The 19297-nt window shown below is 39.2% G+C and overlaps 1 protein-coding gene across 2 annotated transcripts in view; it reads left to right on the top strand.

Annotated features, from left to right (window-relative positions):
- The first annotated feature begins 8252 nt into the window (after positions 1–8252).
- The window catches only part of hmgcs1 (3-hydroxy-3-methylglutaryl-CoA synthase 1 (soluble)), a 35863-nt gene continuing 24818 nt past the window's right edge, over positions 8253–19297 (top strand). Inside the window, exons 1-4 of one of the 2 annotated variants that reach the window (XM_028805533.2) lie at positions 8253–8318; positions 17319–17776; positions 18555–18680; positions 18817–18981. In XM_028805533.2, coding sequence (XP_028661366.1) covers positions 17329–17776; positions 18555–18680; positions 18817–18981 — 739 coding nt within the window. In that variant the 5' untranslated portion in view covers positions 8253–8318; positions 17319–17328. Of the gene's footprint in view, positions 8319–16343; positions 16455–17318; positions 17777–18554; positions 18681–18816; positions 18982–19297 lie in introns of those variants that run through there. The other variant, XM_028805532.2, reaches the window with a different exon arrangement.

Here is a 19297-nt window from a genome sequence, read left to right as displayed (position 1 = left end):
TTGTATCTCTTTAGTAATATTTTAGTGTAAAAGGATAACCAGTATTTAAACCTTTTATGTTACTTTATAAAGTTATTTTACACAATGTTGAAAAATTAATAAGAAAGCTACATATTTTGGCAGCTGCTGCTTTAATTTTCAATGAAATGAAAAAAGCTCTCCAAGAGAAAACCTCAATGAAGAAGAAACAGTTTGCACTATCTAAAAGGAGAAACACTCATTTATAAAGGTTTGCTGCAGATGACTTAACTGAAAATAAATGAATAGTTCCTATGTGTATAATACATATTTATCTATTTGACTTATGCCTTTATTCCAGCAATTTGCAACATCTGAGGTACAATTTGTTACATTACTTTTGTTTTTTGCAGCACAGGCAGGTGAAGTGACTTCCTCAGGGTCACACAGTGGTGTCAGTACCAGGATTTGAACTGACAAGCTCCGGGTTTGCTGAAATATTACTGAAGAAAGAAAAAAAACGAAAACGGGCAAATGGGGCTATGCATACAAATGTCCATCCATCCATTATCCAACCCGCTATATCCTAAATACAGGAGCCAATCCCTGCCAACACAGGGCACAAGGCAGGAAACAAACCCCGGGCAAGGTGCCAGCCCACCGCAGGGCGCACACACCCACACACCAGGGACAATTTAGAACCGCCAATGCACCTAACCTGCATTGAAATATATACCTTTATTTTCACTTCCTTAACTTGTGGAGGGTGTATCCTGTAGCAAAGCCCTAACTTTTTTCATGAAAGCCCCTTTCAGTCGATAAGCCTTAAAAACAGGTGTAAAGCTAAACTTGCAGCACCGCTATTCAATTACACTTGCCTAACGCCTCTCCTAAGGGGAGATACTGTGGGATCTGGGCATCCGTCAAAGCACCAATCACAGGCCCGATTAGAAAGCGGGAAGCTGTGATTTGTCATCTCCCTCCCATGTAACAATCACAGCCCGTGTTACAACGCACTATGTATGTATGTGTATATGTATATGTGTGTATGTGTGTGTATATGTATGTGTGTTTATATGTTGATATGTGTATATATATATGTAGATATGTGTATATATATGTATATATGTATATGTATATATATGTTTACATGACCTCTTTAACACACTACTTCTCCGCTGCGAAGCGTGGGTATTTTGCTAGTCTATACTAATAAAAGGCAAAGCCCTCACTGACTCACTCATCACTAATTCTCCAACTTCCCGTGTAGGTAGAAGACTGAAATTTGGCATGCTCATTCCTTACAGCTTACTTACAAAAGTTAAGCAGGTTTCATTTCGAAATTCTACGCGTAACGGTCATAACGGTCGACAACATCCGCCATGTTAAACTTTCTTATTTATGGCCCCATCTTCACAAAATTTGGTAGGCGGCTTCCTTGCGCTAACCGAAACTGATGTACGTAGTTATTTCGGTGGTATGACGCCACTGATGGCTGAAATTCTATGCGTAACGGTCATAACGTTCGACAACATCCGCCATGTTAAACTTTCTTATTTATGGCCCCATCTTCACGAAATTTGGTAGGCGGTTTCCCTGCGCTAACTGAAACTAATGTCCGTACTTATTTCGGTGGTATGACGCCACTGTCAGCCGCCATATTGAATTTCCAACGGTCTTTGTTACTTATTGGCCCATCCTCTAGAAATTTGGTACATGGGTCCCCAGCGCTAACTGAGTCCTACTTACGTACATATATACGTCCATAGCATGTAGCTCGGTCGCCGTGTGAGGCGACGTTGGGTCCCCCATCCCCACGCCTCCCACATAGTTGGCTGCCTGCTTATATAAGGCCGTCAGTCGCTCCGGTCTCTTCATTCCCTTCCTTGCTTCACCACAGTATTCACGTCTCCCTGCTGATAACTGCAGCCTTTTTATTTAATCCATGGCTTCTCCGCTGTTTTATTGTTCGTTTATTACGATTATAGTTATTGTGTAGGTATTTTAGACTTAGTTTACATTGTTCAGGTACCCATTTCCTTTATCGTTCCAACCGTACCCCCATTAACATGTCTATCGAGGTGATCACCATTGATCAAAGAACTGTCACTTACCTCCAGGCACTCCTGAGCATAATCTAATTTTGAAGGTTGGGGCACCAATAATGTTACTGAGAAACTTACAGCCACCGAAACTTTGTAACGGCACGAGACTTTAGGTCACGTGTCTGCTAAAGAACCTAATTGAGGCAACTATTTTTACTGGCAGTGGCTCAGGGGAGAGAGTTTTTATTCCTCGCATCCCCGTTATGCCCACTGATCTCCCATTTCAATCCAAAGGACTCCAATTTCCAGTAAGGCTCTGCTTTGCAATGACAATTAATAAGTCTCAAGGACAGACCCTACAAAAGGTTGGCATTGATTTGAGGCAAGATTGCTTTTTACATGGCCAACTGTACGTTGCACACTCAAGAGTAAGCTCAGTGCACAGCTTGGTCATATTACAACCGGAGGGCCGAACTGACAACTTGGTATACAAACAGAACCTTAACAAATAATTATTGGTATATTTTCTCACAGTTTAAAAAGTTTTACTTTTCTTCTTAATAAAAATTTTGAGGCAGTACTTCGCCGCTGAGAAGCGTGGGTATTTTGCAAGTAACATATAAATGGAAAATGTTTGAGCCTCTGAATCCTTAAATGCGTAAGCCAGATTGTGTAATAATGGTTAAGACCAGTAGAGAAAAAGTAAGATTGGATGAAATTGAAAGATATTTACAAGTCATGTGCTTGTCCAAGGCAGGAGTGCTCCCTTGCACTGCTGGATGCATGCTGGGAGAATAGCGCTTTTTAATGGTTATGATTTCCCTTCTCTCCTTAGCTGTCTGCACTTACACAAAAATGTCATTTTAAATTGCAATTTTTCAGGGAGAAACTACTTTACTTCCAGTGTAATTGTTCATGTACTTCTAGTCTTTGAACAGAGAGAGGATGACTCATTGCCTAAGAAATAAGGTGGCTGGTTCATTTCCATCCAATGAATCACTGTGTGGCTCCGAACAGATAATTCGACCAGTTGGGGTTCAGGTTTAAGAAAATAAAATGTAATGTGCAAGCTGGTTTAGGTAAAAGAAACTACAAATGACTTGTTCATGTTCATACAGTGAGTCAAATGTGGAAACTGACCCCACATCCTAGTAGTACAGTTTAACAATTTCTAGGTCATGCTACTTCTAAAAGGCTTCATTATATAAATTCAAAAACAAATTCAGGAAAGTTGTTATTACACCACTATTTATGCATTTTAATAAAACTGTGGAGGTTATTCTAACTAACACTGCATAGACTTTTGTTCAGCCTTTAACACAATTGTTCCCCAGAAGCTATTTGCGAAATTGAATGGATTAGGGCTTAACACCTCTGTCTATAATTGGATCTCAGATTTTCAGTCAGAAAGGCACCAATCATTTTGGACTGGCCACAACTTTTCCATTTCCATCACACTGAGTATTGGAGCTCCTCAGGGTCACATGCTCAATCCTCTGCTCTTCTTCCAGCTGTCATGACTGCAGAGCCACAGCTTTAATTACTTCATCATGTTTGCTGATCACACAACTATGCTGAGTTTGATAAGTAGCGATGAAAGGAGTTGGAATAGCTGGCCTTTGGTGTAGAGACAACAATCTATCCCTCAACATTAACAAAACTAAAGTGCTAACTGTGGACTTCAAGGAAAAACAAAATCCTGACCATATCCTAGTCTGCATCAACAGCTCTGCTGTGGACATTGTACAGAGTGCACTTAAGTGAGTACCTCACATAAACTAACAATTCAATTTCCTTAAATAAAAAGGCCCAACAGATAATATCCTTTTTGAGGCGAATGAAGCGAGCAAGCTCCCATCTCTCATTCTCACCTTGTTTTATAGAGTGATCTGACTAGCTGCGTTATGGTGTGAAACAGAAATTGCAGCATGTCCGACTACAAGAGATTACAGAGATGAGTGAGATCAGCAGGTAATATTATCAGGGTGCCTCTCCCTTCTCTGACAGACACATTCTTCCAATGCTTCATCCTGCATTTTCCAAGACCGCTCTCACCCCTCTCATGGATTCTTCATTCTTTTGCCATCTGGAAAATAGTACTACAGCATCATAGCTTGATCTGTCAGGTAATGTGATAGCTTCCCATTCAGGCTGTTGAACTCCTCAATACAATGCCCAGCCTCTTGTGGTGAGAGTATGCAGGCAGTTCCTGGAGGATGAAGGAATTGATACTATTGACTGACCCCAACACTCGCCTGACCTAAATCCAATAGAACACCTCAGGGACATTATGTTTTGGTCAATCTGATGCCACCAGGTTGCACCTCAGATTGTCCAGGAGCTCAGTGATGCCCTGGTCCAGATCTGGGAGGAGATACCCCAGGACACCATCCGTTGTTTCATTAGGAGCTTGCCCCGATGTTGTCAGGCATGCATACGAGCATGTGGGAGCCATACAAACTACTGAGTACAATTTTGAGTTGCTGCAATGAAATTTCATCAAAATGGACTAGACTGCCGCATCATTTTTTCACTTTGATTTTCGGGGTGTCTTTGAATTCAGCCCTCTGTAGGTCGATAATTTTCATTTCCATCAAATGATGTGGCATCCTTTCATTCCTAACACATTACCCAGTCCATATCAGTAGAGATGTACAGCATGATTTTTTTTCCCATTGAGATCTGATGTGTTTTTAAAGTGTTCCTTTAATGTTTTGAGCAGTTTATAATGTGTTTTAAATAGTTCAGTTGTACTGCTGCCCTGGGAGAACAACTAACCCCCGGGTTGCCACACAATTAGAAAACTGCTGGAGCAAAGCAGTTAAATATCGAAAATCTATTGGGCAACGTGACCAACACTCATCCTTTTATTTGACCCCTCACCACATGTCCCAGCTCAGCATTAAACTACAAGCCATATCACCAAATAAAGAAGAGGCAAAAAAATTACACATACTGTATATTTTACATATAGACAAAAAAACAAACAAAGAAGTACATAGCAATCGAAACTACCCCTTCTGGTTTAGGAGCGCGATGTTCATGAAAAAGAGAAACCACTTCGTCCAAATAGGTTTACTGTCCTTACTGTTTTATGGCAAAGAGAAAGCCTACCGGAATACACTGTCCATCAAGCCGATATCAAAAAAGTTCAGTCCTACTGATCCAAAGAATCGTCAGCGAAACCAAAGAAAAAAAAGTCCATTTTCAGAGACGCGTCTCCCTTGAGTCACTGAGTGAATAAAAAAACTTTTTCCAGCCGGTATTTTTCTTGATGCTATCTTGTCGCTTCTCTTTGCTCCACCATAAGATGTCTCCCTTTCTCCCCTTCTTTTCCGGTTTTTAAGTCTTCAGCACCAACCGTCCTGACCATGTTATGATGTCCCCCTTAAAGGTGTATTTACTGTGTCCACTTTCCCTGCAATGCACCCTACGGAGCAGCAAATTGCCAACGGAACAATAGCACATGTGGCACCCACTGCACAGTTACTTTTTAAAGTAATGAGTAACCTAATGTAATACTTATTTTACTGCAGCAAAAATACCTGTGTTATTATTATCATCCCAGCAGCACTGGGTGTAAGGCAACAAGCAAAGGTACCTGTACACCTCTCCTTTATGGGGCTCAATGACACAGCCAAGCAGAAGAGTGTGCTGCATGCAATCTGGTAACAAACATATAAATGAATTGTCAGAACAGTTTTAATTGAGCTATTTGTAATTGATATTGTGAGGTTTCTGAAGTCTTTGGGGAACGGGATGACACACCGATGTGGGACTGACACGTCTGTGGAGGGCTGCTTGTCCATCGCCGAGGCAACCTTAGGTTCGCAGCGCCACAGCATAGTGCCACAGAAACAATTGCGAGCTGATCGCGGTCGTACTATAAGTACCTGTCGCCAATGGGTGATGCAAGGAATATTATAAATGCAGGGAACAGTATAACTTGGCCACTGACCTGGCCCTGACCCTGTCTGTTTGCCGTGTCTGTGTATAGGAGAGTGGTAGATCTTGCTACAATAAATAACCGTGCTGTTCCTGTTTCAAGTTGAATAAAGCTGGTTTTGCTAAAGTACCCCGTTTTTTGGGTGTAAGACAGGGACTCACACATCACAGATATGTTTAAACAGTGTAATCAGGTGACAAAGCGGCCAGTGTTCATACCGTGAATCATCACAACACAAGAAGGACTAAACATATTTGGAAAGCACAAGAAAATTATCATGTTTGGCTATGCTTCTCATCAATTTCAGTAAGGCTCAGATTTGGGCATTGGATTTAATTACAAATGCTGGCCAGTCAATTGTGCAGTTTTTCATATAAAAGAAGAAAAAGCAATGCAAAAATAATGCACCATTTGTAATGTATTATATTTTATTATAAGCAACTACATAACATATTTATGAGGAATGTAACTAAGTTACTTTTAAAAGTGATGTTCCCCACACTGCTCCATGCTTGTTTTTGGATTCATAGTGACCAATGAGGAATTTTTACTCTTGTGCAGTTTACTGACATTTGAGCTTTTTGCCATGGGACAACTCCATAAGCGGACTCATATATACAAACGTGTTTTTAATAAACAAGGTTTCTGCCTGAACCGCGTTACTCACCTTGTGCATTTTTAAATGCACTCAAGTAATTTTATTGGCATATTGCCTATTTAAATAGTATGTAGCATGATTTTGTCTGTTGTGCACACTCCCTCATTTTATTTGCACCATATTGACACTGTGAACCCCAAGTTTTGTCATGTTGTCTCTGTATTAGGTTGACATGACAGTAAAGTTTGACTTTGACTAATATAAAAACTCCACATAGGGGGTGACCAAACAACTGGAGTCAAACCCAAGACACTGAAGCAGAAGTACTAAGTGCTGTACGTATCCATTTTTGGTATTTGGTACACTGTTTTAATCCCTAAGGGGAAATAATATTATTTACACCTAAATCAATATAGGCCAGCCTTACTGTCACCAATTAATTTCTTTTATCAGTTTTGTCGTGTGTATTGTAGTTAATATTTTAATGGAACTCACCTCAAAAAGCCTTACCAAGACTCCAACAAAACAGAAATTGATTTAGAGCACATTTAAAGAAACAAATATCATATTATGAGCACCATCAGGTGTACAAAGTATATTTTGTACTTTTGATATACAGGTTACAGGGGTATTTTTTTACAATCAGAAAACATTGGCAGGCAAAGTGACTTGAGAAGGGCCACTTACTAAGTTATTTGTGAGTACCTTATGGTTTTCAGGAAAACTTCTAATACACTGGGCCAAGCAGTGCCATTTTTGGCACAAAACACAGTGATGCCTATACATTAAATATCCCAACAAAATTAATGAAAGTATGGTTTACAATTGCCCCAAACTGGAACAAAGTAAGTATCAACTCTGGATAGGAGTACAGTTCATACACTGAGAAATGCAACATGATGAATTAATTGTGTGTGTGTGTGTGTATGTGGCATTGTCACTTTCAGCACCCGACTGTTACCTGTAAACATGCTGATTAGGTTGACTAGTAATTCCAGACTGGGTCCTTTGGGCTCTCCAATAAACTGGTGATCTGTCCAGGGCTGTTTCCTGTCTTGAGCCTGGTGCTGTTGGGATATTTTATTACAGATTTAAATCGCATTAAGTGGGTTTGGAAATGTTATCTTTTGCTTGCAATAACATACTGCATTTGATCCATGCATCCATCCATTTATTCACGCTAACCCAGCTCACTGTAATGGGAAGCCAGTGCAGCGCTAGATGAACACTTGGTAGAACCCCCTTATGGGATGCCAGTCTATTGCACGTTGCATTCACCCATTAATTTTCCTTACCACGTATCCAAATTTAACGTATAATTTAATGAAGCACACAATAGCACACGTTATTTCCGAAAAAAAAAATGCTCCGATGCAATGCGCTAGGTGTTACTATGGAAACAAACTCCGGCTTCTCCGCGGATTCGAGCGAGAAAGTCTCTCACTACCTCACGTGGAATCGGATGCCTTTCGCTGATTGGTTGTACCGCTCTCCCCACATACCGTCACTCACTCACACCATTCGGCCAGTAAGAATTGTGCTTTCTTAAGATACACCCCTTTCGTACTGGGCGGGACTAGTTGGCGCCCGGCTGAAGAATCTCAGTTGTGATTGCATGTTTGCTTATCAATCATCTTAAACGACACTTCCCTACAATGTGCTACGTCTCAGCTATATAGTGAGTGAGCTTGTAAAAGACTGCTTGAAATTCAATTGGGCTTCACGTGTGCCGTGTTTTAACCTGCTGTTGAACAAGCATAACATCACAAGGGTGAGTAGACCAAAATCATAAAACGAATGCTTCAATAGTAGATGATAAAGAATGATGTATTGCCGTAAATCGCAGCAAGTGTTTTTTTATATTCCGTTATTCTGCTAATTTAAACCATATTTTTTTTTTCGTTAATTTTGTTTTTGTTTAAAGTGTACACTACTGATAGAAACATTTTGTAAAAGCAAACATGACATTCAGCAATCCTTAAATGTAATTAAGATATTCTTTCAAATAGCATTATAACTGGCATTATTGATATTATTTGTCATTAAGTTCTGTGAAGAAGAAATAAAGAAAATGATTTATTCTATTGGGACCCCAAGCGATGTTTTGTATTCCCATTGCTTCTTGAAGTACTTTAGTTACATTTGTAAAATTCAGTTATTTAATTGAAGTAATTTAGAAGTAAAAATCTTGACTTACATAATGAAATGGCATGGACACTTAAATATGCTCAATTAGGCATATTAAAACTATGTAGCGAATTTCACTCATAGTATTCTCAGGAAGTGGGGTAAATATGTAACTTAACGCTGCGAGAAATTGTGATATATCATTGAAATGACATTCTTCCAAATTCTCTACAAGCAAATTTAGTCTCATATTCTTTTATTTTTAGTTATATTTAAAACAAATATATATTTCTTTCGATTCATTGAAATGAATACGATAACAAGGAAAGGCAGGCTGACCCAAACCCTAACCCTAAGTTGATTCCTGTATAAGGTGGAATGTAACAATGGGAACATGATTTGTACTGACAGGACTTTAAACTTTGAGGAGTTTAAAAGAGTTCAAGTCCAGTGTTTGGGAGGCTCACTTGCTTCAGATCTCCAGGACTCTGATTGAACCCCTGTTTGATCATTGGTTAGATGGTGTGTGCTTGGACTTTTTGGTACTCTGGTTTTCCTCCCAAAGGCATGCACTTTAAATAAATAAATATTCTACTTCAGTCATGTACCTGTTGAAGGAGAACCAAATCAGTGTTAGCTCCTGCATTGTATTCAGTGCTCCCCAGACAGGCTCTAAATTGTATTATATGAGTTTGAAAAAGGTTGGCTGAGTGGGCAAGACGAGATTAAAAGAGATAAATGTTGTGTGTTCTTGTAAAGAGTGGTAGTTCAACGCAGGACAACTGTTCAAAAAGTTACACATTTTCAATCAGTGCTTTTTTATATATTTCTCTTATCTTACAGAATTTATATAGAGTATTACCTTTTTGGTAGAATTCAATCACATTGTGTGCTTTCGATTAGTAAAACAAAGTGAATGAACAGCTTCTGGAGGGTTTCAACCATGACTCATCTGCAAATTTGTTACAAAACTGGCCCTTGGAGTTCATATATCCATTTGTTTAATGATATTTTTGTAGTATGACATGGTTATGAATACGATTATGGTTAAAAACATTATTCTATGGCAATGGAGAGTATTCTAGTGCTTGAACATTAGTTGATCAGCAAAATCGTTTTTGTAGTATTGCTTCTGTGGCTTGCAGTATTAGGTATAGTGTGATGCATTTAAGAAAAAGGTGCAGAATATACTACTGAACTACTCATTCTGTGTCTGTTAGATTTGCTGTGCCAGAAGGCATTTTTACTATTAAGAAAAAGTCATACTGAAAAATGTGGAGGCCCAGTAATGTATACCGAGTGCTCCCGAGGTACACATTCTCTAGTGTGTTTCTTGCTTTCCACCGATATACTTGAAAAATTGTTTGTTTTTTTTAATTGCATAACACATTCTCCTCTTGAGTTTTGTGTTAGTTCAAATGTAAATAGACATTTGTTCAGAGAAACTGTACGGAACATCTTTTAATATGCATTTAAGATAACACTGTCCATAGCAAAGGTCCAAGCCTACTGTGTATATGAAATGAGAGAAACATATGTTTAAAATGAATTTCATCATAACTATACAGTATATCATTCTTAGTAGGCCTAAGGCTGTGAAGGTGTAAATTGGGACATTTTAAAGGGGTTTGGATCAGTGTCATGGTGTAATTCTTAAGTTTCCAACTATCTATATCTGTTTTCTTAAAACTGTGTTGAGACTAGAGCCTATTGGAATATGGATGTGCAAAGAGGACAGATTCTCATACTTTGAGAATGATATAATCGTCTTTGAGTCATCTTCTCAGGCAACTTGAATATTTACTTAAACTGGTCCGATATGAGCAAGGTGAGAGGCGTATGTGATCAGTTTCTCATAAATATACTTGCAGTTTACTGCCTTGCATCCTTTGCTTCTTGAGACAGACTTAAAATACTTTTTTTTTATTAAATTGTTCATTTTCCTATCACAAATTCTTTTTGTACAACCTGCTCAAATTTAAATTCTGATTTATTTACAATATCATGCACTGTTAGTGTTTAATTTACAGGTGCATGATTTAAAAAATAATTTTGATGTGCTTTAAATTAATTTTCATGTGATCTCTTTACCACTCTTTTCATACCAGATACAAATGTTATGTGTATACAGTATATTATTGCCAGTGGGGGCATTTCAGACCCCAAACTCCAGGTAAAACTGCACACCACATAAGTCCCAAGTTCTTATTTTTATTTACCTTTGTACCTTATACACAAAGCTTCTCCTTGTATAAAACTATGATTCTTCTTCCTTTCACTCTTAATTCCTCCACTCCTCCCCAGGTGAGCATTGTCTGTCTCCTCTTCTGACCCCAACTCCCTGGGTGAAGTGGGAGGCTCCTTTTTCAGGCTATATAAATTATAAGAATTAGTGATGATTAGCAAGCAGGAAAGAGCATCACAGATGCAATGTTTGCTCTGAGGATGTTGATGGAGAAATTTAGAGAAGGCCAGAAGGAGTTGCATTGCGCCTTTGTGGACCTGGAGAAAGCATAAGACAGGGTGCCTTGAGATGAGTTGTGGTATTGTATGAGGAAGTCGGGAGTGGCAGAGAAGTATGTAAGAGTTGTGCAGGATATGTACGAGGAAAGAGTGACAGTGGTAAGGACTGATGATGGATGCATTCAATGTGGAGGTGGGATTACATCAGGGATCGGCTCTGAGCCCTTTCTTATTTGCAATGGTGATGCACAGGTTGACAGGCGAGATTAGACAGGAGTCCCCGTGGACTATGATGTTTGCTGATGACATTGTGATCTGTAACAATAGTAGGGATCAAGTTGAGGAGACCCTGGAGAGGTAGAGATATGCTGTAGAGAGGAGAGGAATGAAGGTCAGTAGGAACAAGACAGAATACGTGTGTGTGAATTAGGGAGAGGTCAGTGGAATGGTGAGGATGCAGGGAGTTAGGAAGGTGGATGAGTTTAAATACTTGGGATCAACAGTACAGAGTAATGAGGATTGTGGAAGAGCAGTGAAAAAGAGAGTGCAGGCAGGGTGGAATGGGTGGAGAAGAGTGTCGGGAGTGATTTGTGACAGACAGGTATCATCAAAAGTGAAAGGGAAGGTCTACAGGACGGTAGTGAGACCAGCTATGTTATATGGGTTAGAGACGGTGGCACTGACCAGAAAGCAGGAGACAGAGCTGGAGGTACTAAGATTTGCATTGGGTATGACAAGGATGGACAGGATTAGAAATGAGGACATTAGAGGGTCAGCTCAAGTTGGACGGTTTGGAATCAAAGTCAGAGAGGCGAGATTGCATTGGTTTGGACATGTGCAGAGGGGAGAGGCTGGTTATATTAGGAGAAGGGTGCTAAGGATAGAGCTGCCAGGCAAGAGGAAGGCCCAAGTGAAGGTTTATGGATGTGGTGAGAGAGGACATGCAGGTGATGGGTGTAACAGAGAAAGATGCAGAAGACAGGACGATATGGAACAAGATGATCCGCTTTGGCAACCCTTAATGGGAGCAGCTGAAAGAAGAAGAAGAAAAAGATTCACAAAAAGTTTATATTATTTAATGACTAAAACCTTAATGTGATATAATATTGGTAAACCTCTTAATCCAATGTACAGTATATAAAAAAACTTTATTGATTGATACAATAACATTTTGAAACCCACTTAATCCAGTTCATATATCAGGGAGGTTATTGAGTGTAAGGTAAGAGTCAAACCTAGACAGTGTGGCGATCCGTTGTAGGGCACATTCACGCATAAACCCTCAAACAAACACAGATACAGTTTAGAAGACATAACTAGAAATACTGTATTGATCTTGTTTTAAAAATACTCATTTACTTTTACACAGTTTTTAGCACTTATATATGCCCTATCAGCACTTGGACCATAGTTCAGTTTTCTGCTTGGTTGACATCTGTTTGGAGTTGGCATTGTGGCTTTGTCTCATGGTTTTCTCAGAGAACTCTTTTTTTGTGCCACTGTCCAAAAATGTCCTCTTGGATGTGTTTGGCGTGGAAATTATATTCTGCAATGCCACATTTTTTTTATCTCATTCAATTATTGTTGCCACAATTAGTTTTGATTCCCTGTTCTGAAAATGATAAAATAATTATAAAGTTCATCCAAAATGATTGGTATTGGGGAAGACCTCTTTACTTATTCTAACTCATAGGACTCTAAGCAAGCCCTTGGTTGTCTTTCCCTTTGTAAAAACATGTAGATCTCTTGTTTTTCTATAGTATGTAATATGGTTGTGTATTGCATGAGTTCATTACTCACATTTCCTATTCATTAATTTGCTGTTCCTTATTTCTGGAGGTTGAAGCAACAGAAAGGAGGCTGAGATACTGCCTTTTTTTTTTTGGCTCCTTAAACTTTATATAACGTGTTAGTGGAAGCTTTCCAATTCACAACATGAAAAGTGTTCTTAAAAATGATTGTGTTTAGGTAGACTCAATTAGAAGGTTGTATTTGTTGATTATTTACCACCACTAGAAACACATTTATCCTGGTCACACCACTCATAGAAATGAACGAAATGTCTTATTGTAAATCCCAAATCTCTTGTGACAATGCATAAGTAGCCTTAACATCATTAAGTTGGTTTGCATAACATACAAGTGTGATGTCTCCAGCTACGTTGACAGGATTTTTGATTAACCTCAATTTGAAAAAATGTAGAAAATGTATGCATAGCATTCAGCTATGATCAAGGACTGTACAGGCACCGTAGCCCTCATTGGGCAGAGTTCACTAAGTACGGTCTACAACCTTCTTAATCCATTTCAGGGTTTTGGGGGCCTAAGGCTATCTCACCAGGATTGAATAATAGCTTGAAAACAGGCCCAGACAAGCTAATCCATCACAGGGACCATTTTCACTCATAGACGCACATAAATACGCACTCGCACACAAACACACACACATACCCCAATTTCCAATTGCCAAGTAACATAACCTAAATAAGAAATACTTTTGCAGTGAGTTCCTTCTTTGCATGAGCATATCTGGCCATTGTAAATTTTGTGAAATTGGACTTGAAAAGGTACTCATCTATGACAAATGTTAGGAAACAACAGAAGTGGAAGCCAAACTTTATTACAGCTACCAACCATTATGGATATTGGGCAAATGTGTCACTCTGATGGTAAATTATAGGGTGAACAGATTTTCAAACCTGGACACTTGTAGCATGTATATCCCATGCATAAAGCCCATCCTTGTGTGTTTAATGCCTGCTTTATCTCATCTTCAGAAAGAGATCTGGACATGCGAGAAAGCACTTTTCTAAATGAACACATACAGTATGATTCAACACAGTGGTTGGTATGGAAGCAAACTGCAGTACTCTGGTTCAGTCTGGTTCTTGTTCCTTGGTGCAGTGCTACTTAAATTTAACGTAAGTTTTTAGTCAAGCTTTCCTACTCAGGAATTTTGACTGTGCTGTTATATGTATATAACATCGAAGAGGGGATGGGGTATAGGCTTACCCCTTGGAGCTTCATATGCACTGTTCTAAGTATATTGTGAGGATGTTTGTTTTGGTGGAGCAATGTTTTATTACATGGGCAACCTGTTAAAACCAGAATATTTTGATATTCTTCAGTTATTTATTGGGACACGTAGCCTGAAATCAGAAATGTCCATATCAGCACGATGTCTGGTCACCGTAGTAAATTATACTGATAGTGAAATTGTGAATCATTGTGATCTGCAGGTAATGGTGCTGTGTGGTTTGTTTATTGTAAGGTTAATATTGACTAAATGTTTATTTACTCTTGCACTGTGGTGGGCTGGTGCCCTTCCTGGGGTTTGTTTCTTGCCTTGCACCCTGTGTTGGCTGGGATTGACTCCAGCAGACCCCCGTGACCATGTAGTTAGGATATAGCGGGTTGGATAGTGGATGGTTTGGATGTTTATTTACTCTTGTGCATAACATCACGGGGTAAACCATTCACATCTAGAGAACATTTTGTTTGCCTTGCTTGCAATTTATACTTTTACGGTGAAGAAAATCATTTAACTTGCCTGTTATCACTGAAAGCATTGGGAGGACTGAGATGCTAATGCACTTGTTCCCTTTACATTGCACTCAAGCTGCTGGGAAGACTTCATAAAGTAGAAACCAAAAACAATTTGCTGATGTAGTGGTCTCTATGCTTAAGCAACCAATGCCAGCGACATCCTTCCCACACACACAGTTTGGTGGTGTTTAATTAATATGTATTGGGGATTTATTTGCAATCAGTAGTAGCTATTAGAGACAAAAAGAGGAAACTATATAAAATGCACAAGTTGGAGTAACCGCTATCAAGGCAAAATTGAAAACTAATCTATAGTTTCAAGCTGACAAAATGTTCTTTTGTTTTAAGATAGAGGAGTTTGCCAATTTGTCAATGTTTTTCAATGGAAGATTTAGAAATGTTAAAACTGTAGATTGGACTTTTATGTGGTCTGCAACAGTCTTTAGGTAGGCGGTACATGTCTTACACATGAATCACAGGACCCAAGGGTTTCCAAGATAACATTGCACAGAACATCACACTGCCTCTGCCAGCTTGTCTGCTTTCCATAGTGCATTCTGCTGCCATGTCTTCCCCAAGTAAGTGATGCACACACACACACACACCCAGCCAGCCACATAATCTTAAAGAAAATGTGATTCATCAGGTCAGGCCACCTTATTCCAATGCTCTGTGGCCCATTTTTGACACATGCCCATTATAGGCACTTTCAGAGGTTGACAGGGGTCAGCATGGGCACTCTGACTGGCTACACAGCCACATATGCAGCAAGCCGCAATGTGCTGTGCCAGCACCTTTTTCTCATCACCAGTTTGTGCTGCAGTAGCTCTTCTGTGGTATCAGACCAGTCGGGCTAGCCTTTACTCCCTACGCACATAAATGAGCCTTTTCCGGTCATGACCCTTGTCTCCAGTTCACCAGTTGTCCTTCCTTGAACCAATTTTGGTAGGTACTAACCACTGCATACCAGGAACACCCCAAAAGACTTGCCATTTTGGAGATGCCATTACTCGGTCATCTAGCCATCACAATTTGGTCCTTGTCAGAGTCATTCAGATCCTTACACTTGCCCATTTTTCTGCTCCTAACACATCATTTTCAAGAACTGCCTGTTCACTTGCTGCCTAATATATCCCCCTCCCCTTGACAGGTGCCAGTGTAACGAGATAATCAATGTTCTTCACTTCACCTGTCAGTGGTTTTAATGTTGCAGCTGATCAGTGTTTATCGGCTGTATGTATGCTGACATATCACAGCAAAACACATTTTGTGAAAATCGGTTGAGAAATAATAAAGTTAAAACTGCTTTTAGCATAGCATCTCCATGCATGCCTAGGCGTTTACATGGGGATCTTGACCGCCTCAATATGGCGGGCGCATAGACGTATCGCCGAAAATAGAAACAGTGGTAAATGAATCATCAATGTGTGTATGTCTGAAGTTAAAAGGCCATGCCGATTTTGAATTGCTGAAGCAGCCTCCACCAAACATATAATGAGGGGACGTGGGAGTGAATTGGTGTAACTGGAGAAACCTGAACTTAGCACTGGGGGAAAAAAACTGTACGCTCCACAAAGAACACCGGGCTTTGGCCGCTGCAAGGCTTATAGCTGCTATAAAGTGACGTCATTCACCTCTGTGAAGTGGAACGCAAATGATGTGCGTGTGTGTTGCAGCCCGGGTGGTGCACATAGTGCCGACCTTAACTCGGTGCCTGAAAGGACGGAGCGTGGATTTTTTTCCGCTACGGAGTGTATATTGATGATTGCTGGGTAAAACTGAGATATCTTTGTAAATCAGAGTATGAAGTTTCGCTGCGTTAACCAAGTGAACTATTATATTTTTGTGGAGCAGTGCAAAAATATAATAGACTAGTAATCTTAAGTTATGCATCTTTGAATCAATGCATGAGACACCGTTAGTAGAAAAAGTAAAGGTTTAGCTGTCAGTTGTTAAAAGTTATGTTCAGACCCTTCAAGGCGATCATTGTGTAATGTGCGATAGTTTGTCCTATAAGGGTAGAAGTGAATTTGCTACCAAGATCAGTGGATAGGGTGGGGTGGGGTGAAGCGTGGAGAGGAAATCGAAAATGGGTTCTCCCGATTTTGCACTGTCTAGTAATTTGTCCATATCGCGAGCAAAGCTTGACAAGGACCGTAGGTGCGCTGCCCATTGAGAAGGTGCTGTTGACATATCACATCCACGACACTATCGGCTGTCAGTAAATTTGTCAAGTCATTGAGCTTTTCGAGCTCCTGATCGCATGTGTTGGTTTGGGATTTCGCGTTTTAGTGTTAGGTATAAGAGTTCAAGAAAAAGTACTCGTATAAATGTATTTTAAATTAATGGACAATGAATACAGAGAGTGTTCAGACTCCCAAAAAGTTTATACCAGTTTTTTGCAGTGTGTACTGCCGTGACGGTTCTGTGAATGAATGAAAGAATGGATATAGATATAGATAGACATGTATGTATGTATGTATATAGATAGATAGATATGTATGCATGTATTCATGTGTTTAGTGTATTCATAATTGCTTTTGTAAAAGTGCATCCTAAAAAAATTGGTATGTAAAACTAGATAACATTACTAATTTTGGTCTAACATTTATTATTTTTTCCCCCCCAATTCACAGCTTTCCAAAAATGCCAGGATCAGTCCCTGCTAGTGGAGAAGCCTGTTGGCCAAAAGATGTTGGGATTATTTCCATGGAGGTCTATTTTCCTTCCCAGTATGTAGATCAGGCAGAGCTTGAACAGTTTGACCATGTGGATGCTGGGAAGTACACCATTGGCCTTGGCCAAGCTAAGATGGGTTTTTGCTCAGACTGTGAAGACATTAACTCTTTGTGCCTAACTGTGGTACAGAGACTGATGGAGAGGAACTGTCTCTCATATGATTGTATAGGGAGGCTGGAAGTCGGCACTGAAACTATCATTGATAAGTCAAAATCCGTAAAGACTGTGCTTATGCAGCTATTTGAAGAGTCTGGAAACACTGATGTTGAAGGGATTGACACAACTAATGCCTGCTATGGAGGAACAGCAGCTCTTTTTAATGCAGTTAACTGGGTAGAATCCAGCTCATGGGATGGTAAGCATTCTTCCTGTCTTTCAGTATATTGTTGAGGGTCTTTATTATTATGTTGACACAAAGAAATTTGCTTATTTTCTTTAATTACTTTATGTGGAAAATTTAAATTAGATTAGATTAGATAAAACTGTATAAATCCCATGGGTAAATTCAAGTGCATATTGCTGCAGAAACATACAAAACAAGAATAGTCTCAGAGGACAGATTATTAAGCCAATCAATCAATCAGTCAATCAATAAATAAATAAAAATGAAATTAATGAATACATTGGTTGGAAACACTGAATTGACTGATAGCAGTGGCCAGAAAAGACTCCCAGAGGTGCTTCTTAGCACATTGTGGTGGAATGAGCTTGTAGCTAAAATCTCTCCAAGAGAGCACCTCCTGGAGTGGATGGAGGGGATTTTTCACGATGGCCTTCAATTTTGCATTCATCCTGTTTTCCACAACAGCTTCCAGTGTGTCTAGGGTTTGTCCATTGTGATGGAGAAGACTTCTCTGACAAGTGATCAGGCATGTTGGTTTAGTGTTTTTTTGATACAAGGTAAACAGTTGTTACCCCAGGACTGATTAGTGTTCATTTAATGTATTTATTTATGTTGTTATTGTTGTTATTATTATTTATGTTTCATTGTTTAAATAAAAATTTTTGGGTGCTGTATCACTAATCAAAATATTTTCATATTTTTCACCATACACTGTATTAGGTTAAAACAGTAATATATTAGATGGTTATCATGCCTGAAATAGCTATAGTTAATGAATTTATTTTTCTAGGACGTTATGCTTTGGTTATTGCTGGAGACATTGCTGTCTATGCTACTGGAAATGCTCGGCCAACAGGTGGTGCTGGTGCTGTAGCCATGCTTATTGGTCCAAATGCTCCCCTTGCTTTCGAAAGAGGTCAGTAAGTTTGGATGGAACTTGCTTATGTTTTGGTTAAATATTGTAATTTCTGCAATACTTGGATAGAATGTTGACAACTTTGTATAATTTTAAAATTAATGTAACATAACCGCTAGTATGTTTTCACATGCAGGTCTGCGTGGTACTCACATGCAGCATGCTTATGATTTCTATAAGCCTGATATGGCGTCAGAATATCCAGTGGTTGATGGAAAATTATCCATCCAGTGTTACCTCAGTGCATTAGATCAGTGCTACACAGTTTTCCGAAACAAAATTCATGCACAGTGGCAGAAAGGTGAGTGGCTTGTATTTCCTTTCCTTTTTATGTTTAGTATAGTATGGCCAACTTGTTTCACCCATAATGTGAAGATTTGTCATGTCCAGTTTAGGTAATTTTTTTTTTTTTTTTTGTATTCTTAATTGTATGCATCTGGTAGTTCTTGTGGATATTCCCCTATAGTGATATTTATCTTTATGTATTGTGGCGCAATCAGCATTCATTATCTTATTGCAAGGCTTTTAAACATCCGATAAGATGTAGTGGACATTTATAGTTTAGTATTAATTTAATATATTTATACTGTTTTTTTTAAGTACCTAATAGCCCCAAT

Source organism: Erpetoichthys calabaricus, chromosome 7, assembly GCF_900747795.2.
Source record: "Erpetoichthys calabaricus chromosome 7, fErpCal1.3, whole genome shotgun sequence".
Classification (NCBI taxonomy): domain Eukaryota; kingdom Metazoa; phylum Chordata; class Cladistia; order Polypteriformes; family Polypteridae; genus Erpetoichthys; species Erpetoichthys calabaricus.
This window is presented reverse-complemented; position numbering and strand designations above follow the sequence as displayed.